Raw genomic sequence first — 9,016 nt, 5'->3', positions numbered from 1 at the left:
ATGATGATGATGATTAATGGGGTTGGTCCAGCCACCCTGGGCGTCTGGCTGGTGGTTCATCTAGCAGGGGGGTGGCCTTTGGATCCCCCCACCCAGAAGACCCCCTTGCCCAGCCCGTGGCCATCTCCGCCCGGATCCTGACCCGATCTTCTCCCCGCCGGCCTTTGCCGAGCATCCAGCCCTGGGCCGGGAGAGCGTTGCAGGCCGGCCTGGAAAGGCGACGGCACAGGAAGGGGCTGGCTTAGCCGGAGGAGGCGGGTGGGTGTGCGTGGCCAGCAGATCCGGGGTGGGAAGTGGGGGGGAGGGAGAAAGGAGCAAGAACAAAAGGATCCGAGGCTGCGCTCCGTCCCTGGATCTTTCCCTCTCCTCCGCGGAGGTAATTCGTTTTTGCTCGCCGGGTGGCTTTAGCCTTCCGAAGTTGCTGCAGCCGCGCGTCCCTGGAGATCTGGGCCTGGGGGTGTTTTTTGGGGGGGTGGGGGGTCCGAGGGGTGGGGAGGGGGCGACGCACGCTGCAGCCATTATTAACCCCTGAGCCACCGGAGGTTGCAGGCGGTGATTGAGAATCTCGGGTGGGGGATCCCCCAGAGGCCATCCAGTCCAGCCCCCCTGCAATGCAGGGATCGCAGTAACGCTGCGGAGGAGGAGGAGGAGGGAAATCGCGTGCGGGGAGGAGCGGGGGCTATAGATGAGGTTTAAAATAATGATAATTTTTGGGAGTTCAGCCAGGCTGATCAGGCTTGATTTGCATCGGGGATTATTGGGCTGGATTCCTCCGCATCTCTTTTCAGACCCCGACGAACCTAGTGGGTTTTGATTTTCGAGGCAGAAGGACTTGCTTTCTGGATCAAGGCTTAGCTCTTAAAAATGGGGCGGGGGGGGAGGTGGAGAAGGAGACCTTTAAGCCTATGCAGAGAACAACTGTGGGGTTTTTTATTTAAAAAAAATGTGGCCACAGTAGGAATGATTAAGCGCTCTCCAGTTAGCTCCGGGGACTGCCTCTCTGAAGGAATTTACTTGGAATCAAGGCCCATCAAAACCGATAGATCCTACTTCCAAGTAAAAAGCGTTTGGGATTCCTGCTTGCTGTGAGAAGGGAGCTCAGAGAGGGGGAAAGTGAGCCTGTCAAGCAGTTTTTCTGAGGATCTACCTGGTAAGCCAAGTGCCTCTGGGCACTTATTATTATGCTTGAATACAATACATATCTCTGGATCCAATATACATATCTCTGGATCCAATACACACTTGCTTGAATAGCCCCCCCAGGTGGTAATATAGCAAATTAGGAGGACAGCTTTAGCACATACCTCTCTAATTGGTACTTTTCCACTCTGTGGAGGAGATTTTGACACATGGTCATTTCGGAAAAGATGTCTTTGCTGAGGTCATCGTGGAGCTGAATGACATGACATTCCTGAACAATTGAACCGTCCTACCTACACGAGCGATTGGATTCACTACCAAAAGAGGGAGAAATGACCTCCCCACCCCACCCCCAGCTTGGACACCTTTAAAAGAGGATCGGACAAATGCGTGGCAATTTAGGCAATTCATCATTATTGATAAATAACTACCTGACATTCAGAAGACATCTTAAGGCAGCCCTGTTCAGGGAAGTTTTTAATCTGTGATATTTTAGTGTATTTCTGGTTTTTATGGAAGCCGCCCAGAGTGGCTGGGGAAACCCAGCCATATGGGCGGGGTACAAATAATAAATTATTATTATGATATTATTATGATATATTGCCTCTGAAAACCAGTTGGTGGAGCTCACAAGTAGAAGGCGTTTGGTGGTTCACTGTGATAATGCAATTTTGGACTAGATAAGCCTTTGGTCTGATCGAGCAGGGTTCTTTTTATGAAGACAATATTCTGGAATAATATATTCCCCAAGCCTTCTAAATAATAATGCTTAACATTTATATAGTGCTCTCTCTTTTTTTAGCATTCAAAACATTTCATAGACGTGATTATACTCAGCAATTCTGGAAGGTAGCCTAGTACTTGTAGAGCATCACTGCGTTGGGTGGGAGGCTGAGAAGTATTGTCTTGCCTAAAGCCACTAGGCAGCCCAATTCTAAGCAAGTTTACTCAATAGTTAATGCCAATGTTTTCATGTAGGTTTTCATAAAAATGTGCCAACAAGTTAATGATAATAATAATTTAATGATACTTTTATTATCTGTACCCCGCCCGTCTGCTGCACTAGCAACTCTAGGTGGCTTCCAAAAGATATTAAAACATTTTTAAAAAATCAAACGTTAGAAACTTTCCTATACAGGGCTGTGTTCAGATGTCTTCTAAAAGTTATGTAGCTATTTATCTGCTTGACATTTGATGCGAGAGCAGGCACCACTACCATGAAGGCTGTCTACCTGGTTCCCTGAATAATAATAATAAAAATAATACAGTGGTGCCCCGCAAGACGAACACCTCGCAAGACGGAAAACCCGCTAGACGAAAGGGTTTTCCGTTTTGGAGGCGCTTCGCAAAACGAATTTCCCTATGGGCTTGCTTCGCAAGTCTTGCGAGTTCCTGCAGGGTTTTTTTCCCTTTTTTCCCCCTTTTCCTAAGCCCTAAGCCGCTTATCAGCTGATCCGCTGATAAGCCGCTTATCAGCTGATCCGCTAAAAGCCGCTAAACCGCTAATAGCGCTAATCCGCTAAGCTGTCAATGGGCTTGCTTCGCAAGAAGAAATACCGCTATACGAAGAGCCTCACAGAACGGATTAATTTCGTCTTGCAAGGCACCACTGTAATAATAATAATAATAATGGCTGAGATTAGATTTGAAGAAGGGTCTCATCCTGCTACACAGTTACTTCATTGGACACATATTGAGCAGTCTCTTATCATACTACTGTTTAGGATTAGCACATTCCTAGGTCTTAGACAACACAGCTGCCACCATCACCGCTAGTCAGGGTCCTTGCAGGACCAATATGCAATATTCGGATGGATGACCTTCTGAAGGTGACTCTCTTCATTTGAAAAGAAGCATAATCTATCTTGACGTAGGGGAATCTGTGGCCTTCCAGAGTTCATTTGATTTGATTTATTACATTTCTAGGCCTCTTTTCATTCAAATGACTCCCAAAGCGGCTTACAAACGATAAATAACACAATAGCACATAATAGAGCATCACAAATAGAGCACAAATCCTATAGGATAATTAGCAAATCATCAGTGAAACAATTGCAATTTTATCAACAACTATATTTCAGCAACAACAACAAAGAAGCTAAACATCACAATCAAAGCAGACATCATAGTATTAGTGATACAGCATTTACAATCTGCAAAACAACATTTTGTTGTTATTTGTTATTTTGTTAATGGTCTTAAAATATCAACCCAAAAATAAACTAAGCACTGCTGAGTTTGTACACACTCACTTCATACCCCCATAACACATAACCTTCCATTCTGTTCAGCTCAAGGAAATAAACATCCACATAATGCCCATTGCATCAACTCCATTCTGAAGATTCCTTGGAATGGACGTGAAACAGCACAGGTGAGAAACCAACTGCCCCTTGATATCCAACACAGATCCTCTCTCCCCTTACTAGATGTAATTGGACCCTCATCAGTCCTAGGCAGCATGACCAGGGCTCAGGGTTGATGTCAGCTGTTGCCCCGCAACCCCTGAAGGGCCACCAGTTCCTCACCTTCCAAAGTTTAAGTGGTTGGAGTGATGGGCTAGCACAGAGTGGGTGGAGATCACACTGGGTGACCTCGCATCTTGGCTTGGTCCTGGCTTGGTCGCCAAGTCGCAGGTGAGATGGGGAAGCTGTACCCCAGGACCGGGGCTGCCCAAACTCCAGAGGGTCATGAGAGCAGTCAGATATTGAGGCAATCCAGAGATGCAGGGTTGCTGAAGAGAAGCCAAGACCAGGCCCTGTGAGACAGTCACAACATGGGGTATGATCCAATAGCAAGGTCATGAAACAAAGCCAAGGTGGAACACAGCAGAGCAAGTCCAAAGATAGACAAGTTAGCAAAAGCAAAGGCATAAGGTCAGTCCACGTAGGAAGCAGGAGCAAGGCTGTGGCGTAAGTCTTGTGGGACACGGGTGGCGCTGTGGGTTAAACCACAGAGCCTAGGACTTGCTGATCAAAAGGTCGGCGGTTCAAATCCCTGCAACAGAGTGAGCTCCCGTTGCTTGGTCCCTGCTCCTGCCAACCTAGCAGTTTGAAAGCACGTCAAAGTGCAAGTAGATAAATAGGTACTGCTCTGGCGGGAAGGTAAATGGCGTTTCCGTGCGCTGCTCTGGTTCGCCAGAAGCAGCTTAGTCATGCTGGCCACATGACCCGGAAGCTGTACACCGGCTCCCTCAGCCAATAAAGCGAGATGAGCACCACAACCCCAGAGTCGGCCATGACTGGGCCTAATGGTCAGGGGTCCCTTTACCTTTATTAATAGTCTTCAGCTAGGAGCTTATGTAGGCTGATCGCCCAAACCCAGCTACAAGTGGGTTCGCCTGGTCTTCAAGGTTCCCTGCTCCCAATGAGTCCCAAGGGGCCTGGTTTTCTAGGTGACCACTCCACCAAAATGGGGGCTGCCTGACCTTCTGATACTAGCATTCAGTGTCTCCCTGATTCTGCCTCCCCACCCGCCCCCCACGATCCTGCAGGCATTCCACTTCGATCTGCAGAACTGACATTGGGTACGGGCATCACATGAAACTCGTCCTGCATTTGTAAGAAATTGATCTTGTAGTGTCAGCACCCACACTTCGCAATTCCCTGCCTATTGACATCAGGGAGGTGCCTTCCCTGTACTCTTTTGTTTGGCAACCTCTTAAAAATAATTCTGTTTAGCAAAGCCTATCCCAACACTTAGAACGTTGATGTGTGCTTTAATCTGTTTTTTGGCTTATTGTTGATTTTCATTATTTCTAAAATATTTCAAATAATTGTTCCTTACTGTTTCATATTGATAATTTCATTGTTTAATTATTTTTACTGTAAACTGTTGTGAGGTTATGGGTTTTCTCCCCCCCCCAAAAAAAAATATCAAGTGGTATATACATTTTCTGAAATAAATAAATATTTGCCCTTCAAACCTATGTACCTCAGCTTTTTCCCTGGGCTGAATAACTGGAGCTAAAGAACAGGGGGTGTAATTTATCTCTGAAGTTCCAGCCGGCTGTTAACAGCTATGCAGTAACCCCTAGACTCACCGTTGGGCAACATCTTTATTATGACCAACTGAAGTATCAAAAAAGTTTGGGAAACCTCTGAGTTCTCCAGAACTTTTCAGCAGCAAGATGCTACACAAAGTGTCGTGTGACCTTGGGCTGTTTCCCACCCTAGCCTACCTCACAGGGTTGTTTTGAGCATAACATGGGAGAGGGAGAGAGCCACGTACGACACCTTGCTCCATGGATGAAAAGCAGGTTATAAATGAAACAAATACAATAGAAATAATTAGAATATACAGAAAGTAGGCTGGATGCTATAGCCATAAAGTCAGCAGGACTACAGAATGAATTAAATCTCTGCTAGGTGTTCTCTTATAGATGGCGATTCTGCTTTCCTTTTCCTCACTGACATAAGGAAGGAAACACTGGTTAAACCTATTTTCTGAGAAGTGTTCAGAAACTCAACTGAACAGCCCACTGAACCCCCTGTTCTGTGGAGAGGTTTTACTGAGAACTGAATTGACCCACCTTTTTCTTCTCATATGCAACAATTGAATGTGGCACTGCATTTTTGGTAGTTTATTGGGGGTTTTTAACCCCACATCTGTACCTGTGTTTTATTTTTCTACTTTTACATCTATTTTTATTCGCCATATCCATTATTTTCATTGTATTCTGTATGTGTTTATGCCAATAAACTTTAAACTGATATTTAAAAAGAAAAGAAAAGAAGAAACACAACCCATTGCCCATTAAACAGTGTTATCGTCTCCATTCTAGTTTCTCTAACACATTTTTTCTTTTCTTTTCTTTTTTTGCAGCTGCTATGGGTGGTGTTACAAAGTGGTTAAGAGTATAAGATGTGACTCAGAAAGCCCCCGGTTACAAGCTTACTAAGTGACTTTCAGAAAATCGTTATCTGTCTTCTCCTCCAGCTGCAACGTAAGGGTAATAATACTTCTGGCCTACTTTGCAGGGCTGTGGTACAGATGATGGAGATAATGGATGTGAAAGGCAATGAACCCTCTGAAGTTCTGTGCTAATGCTAAAAATTATTGGTTGTTTTGCAGGGAAGGCTAAATGAAAGTCGAGATTTGTTTATTATGTTAACATTTATTACCTATCACCATAAAGTCCTGATGTGGGTTACAAGGGACGCGGGTGGCGCTGTGGTCTAAACCAGTGTTCCCCAACCTTGGGCCTCCAGCTGTTTTTGGACTACAACTCCCATCATCCCTCGCTAGCAAGACCAGTGGTCAAGGATGATGGGAATTGTAGTCCAAAACAGCTGGAGGCGCAAGGTTGGGGAACACTGGTCTAAACCACTGAGCCTCTTGGGTTTGCCGATCAGAAGGTCGGTGGTTTGAATCTGCGCGACAGGGTGAACTCTCGTTGCTTGGTCCCAACTCCTGCCAACCTAGTTCAAAAGCATGCCAGTGCAAGTAGATAAATAGGTATCACTGCGGCGGGAAGGTAAAGGGCATTTCCACGCACTTCGGCTTCCGTCACGGTATCCCGTTACACCAGGAGCAGTTTAGTCATGCAGGCCACATGACCCCAAAAGCTGTCTGTAGACAAATGCCAGCTCCCTCGGCCTGAAAGCGAGATGAGCGCCGCAAACCGATAGTCGCCTTTGACTGGACTTAACCATCCAGGGGTCCTTTACCTTTTTTTTTACAAGAGCATAGTACACAGTCATTACAGAAACAAGTAAAATTGTACCAGCCAGAACAGGGCAGCATAGAGTCAGAAAAATAAGTGAGTCCCCAAACCAAAATGCCTTAACTGTCAGCAGCCGAGATAGAGAGCTGCATGTTCAGCATACATCCAAAGCTATACAGTACACCAGAAAAGTTAGACACACCAGATTACGGAGGGAGTTCCTCAGTTTAGGGGCTGCCACAGAGAAAGCCACCTCCCAGACTAGACTGCAGATCTTAGCACAACATCGAAGGAGGTAGCTTTTCAGATACACTTTGCAGGTAAAATAAAGCCTCATGTGAGACCGCTGAGTAGTCTCTCACTGACTCCTCTTATTTAATCTGAGCAGCACCTCCTTGCAAACAACCTGCCATGCTTATCCTCCAGATGTGCTGCTGATTTCATAACTTCTTTTTGCTGATGTTCCAAACTGATGCATATCTCTTTGTTCCGGCAGCTTAGCAATGATGAGCGAGGAGAAGCCGCAGCTGAAAAAGGAGGCGATCTCCCAGGAAGAAGAGGAGGAGGAGGAGGGAGGAAAGCTGGTGAAAGAAGTCACCGTCCCCCGGGAGAAAGCAGAGACTGGTAATCTAGTGAAAGAAGAGGAGGAAAAGAACTGGGTGAAAGAGGAGGAGGGGTCGCAGGAGGAAGAGGAGTATTGGGTGAAAGAGGCGATCCACGTGGAGGAAGTGGATGATGACTATTTCGTAAAAGATGAGATTCTTCCAGAGGAAGGTTATGAAGAGACAGAAGCTTATGAAGAGACGGAAGATTATGAAGATCCAGAAGGTTATGAGCAGGCAGAAGGTTTTGAAGATCCAGAAGGTTATGAGCAGGCAGAATGTTATGAAGGTTACGAACAGACAGAAAATTATGAGCAGGCAGAATGTTATGAAGCTTATGAACAAGCAGAAGGTTATGAACAGGCAGAATGTTACGAAGGTTATGAACGGGCAGAAGATTATGAGCAGACAGAAGAGGGTGAGGCTCTTCTTGAGGAATATGAAATAAATGTTTTCCAGATTCCTGGGGATGATGAGCCATGTTATAGCGAGCCTGTTCCTGAGAGCCAGAAAGTCTATGTCCCAAAGAAGAGACGAAGCAAAGCTGTGCCTGTAGATGGAACAGGCGTACAACCTGGCAAAGCCACAGTCGCGAAGGTAGGAAAAATCTACAAGTGCCCCGATTGCGGGAAAATCTTCAAACGGTGCTCTCCCCTTATCAGACACCGGAGAACCCACACTGGGGAGAAACCTTACGTCTGCCGGGAGTGCTTGAAGCGCTTCAGCGACAGCTCAGCCCTGGTTAAGCATCAGCGCATCCATGCAGGAGAGAAACCTTACACATGCCCCGAGTGCGGGAAGAGTTTCTCCCAAAGCTCAACCCTTATTGCACATCAGAGAATACACACTGGAGAGAAGCCGTATGTGTGCCCTGACTGCGGGAAGAGCTTCAGTGTGAGCTCCAATCTTGTCGCTCATCAGAGAATCCACACAGGAGAGAAGCCTTTTGGCTGTCCTGTCTGCTTGAAAGGCTTTCTGGTCAGCTCCCATCTCATCAGACACCTAAGAATACACACAGCAGAGAAACCTTACATTTGCCGAGAATGCGGGGAGTGCTTTACTCAGAGCTCCCACCTCGTCGTGCATAAGAGAATCCACACCGGCGAAAAACCTTATCTGTGTTCCGAGTGTGGGAAGAGCTACCGTGGGATCTCAGATTTGATCCAGCACCAGAGGATTCACACAGGAGAGAAGCCCTACAAGTGCCCCGAATGTGGGAAATGTTTCAGTCAGAGCTCATGCCTTAAGAAGCACCAGCGGATTCACACAGGGGAGAAACCTTTCATGTGCCTCAAATGTGGGAGAAGGTTCAATCGGAACTCGCATTTGACCAGGCACCAGAAAACCCACACAGTGTGATTTTTTTTAAAAAAATAATGCTTTTCCGTTGAAAGTTCATCTCCATAATTATAGCCACTATAGAATAAGTAAAGCCAGGTATTGTGAAATAGGAAACCTTTCTCCGTCTTCCAAAGGAACTTTTGTCCAACACTTGAATTGGAGGATCATCATCAGGGAAATAATACATAGGATACAATTGCCAGTTTTCTTCTAAAATGTCCTTTCCCCCACCTGGCTCCTACTCTCCATCCACTTCTTCACAGGATTC

General features: G+C 46.2%; 1 protein-coding gene across 3 annotated transcripts; it reads left to right on the top strand.

The window, feature by feature from the left end:
* The first annotated feature begins 262 nt into the window (after positions 1-262).
* LOC309336925 (uncharacterized protein) lies at positions 263-9,010 on the top strand. 3 transcript variants are annotated; one of them, XM_081853442.1, is made up of 5 exons: positions 263-376; positions 3,432-3,514; positions 4,634-4,699; positions 5,965-6,091; positions 7,302-9,010. In XM_081853442.1, the coding sequence occupies exon 5, from the start codon at positions 7,309-7,311 to the stop codon at positions 8,764-8,766; it is 1,458 nt and encodes a 485-aa protein (XP_081709568.1). In that variant the 5' UTR covers positions 263-376; positions 3,432-3,514; positions 4,634-4,699; positions 5,965-6,091; positions 7,302-7,308; the 3' UTR covers positions 8,767-9,010. The 3 variants fall into 3 exon arrangements, with proteins under 3 accessions (XP_081709568.1, XP_081709567.1, XP_081709569.1); XM_081853441.1 differs by lacking the exon at positions 4,634-4,699; XM_081853443.1 differs by lacking the exons at positions 3,432-3,514; positions 4,634-4,699 and having other exon boundaries at positions 281-376.
* The last annotated feature ends 6 nt before the right edge of the window (positions 9,011-9,016 follow it).

The sequence above is a fragment of the Podarcis erhardii genome (assembly GCF_964252035.2).
Source record: "Podarcis erhardii genome assembly, chromosome: 2".
In the NCBI taxonomy this organism is placed as follows: Eukaryota; Metazoa; Chordata; class Lepidosauria; order Squamata; family Lacertidae; genus Podarcis; species Podarcis erhardii.
This window is presented reverse-complemented; position numbering and strand designations above follow the sequence as displayed.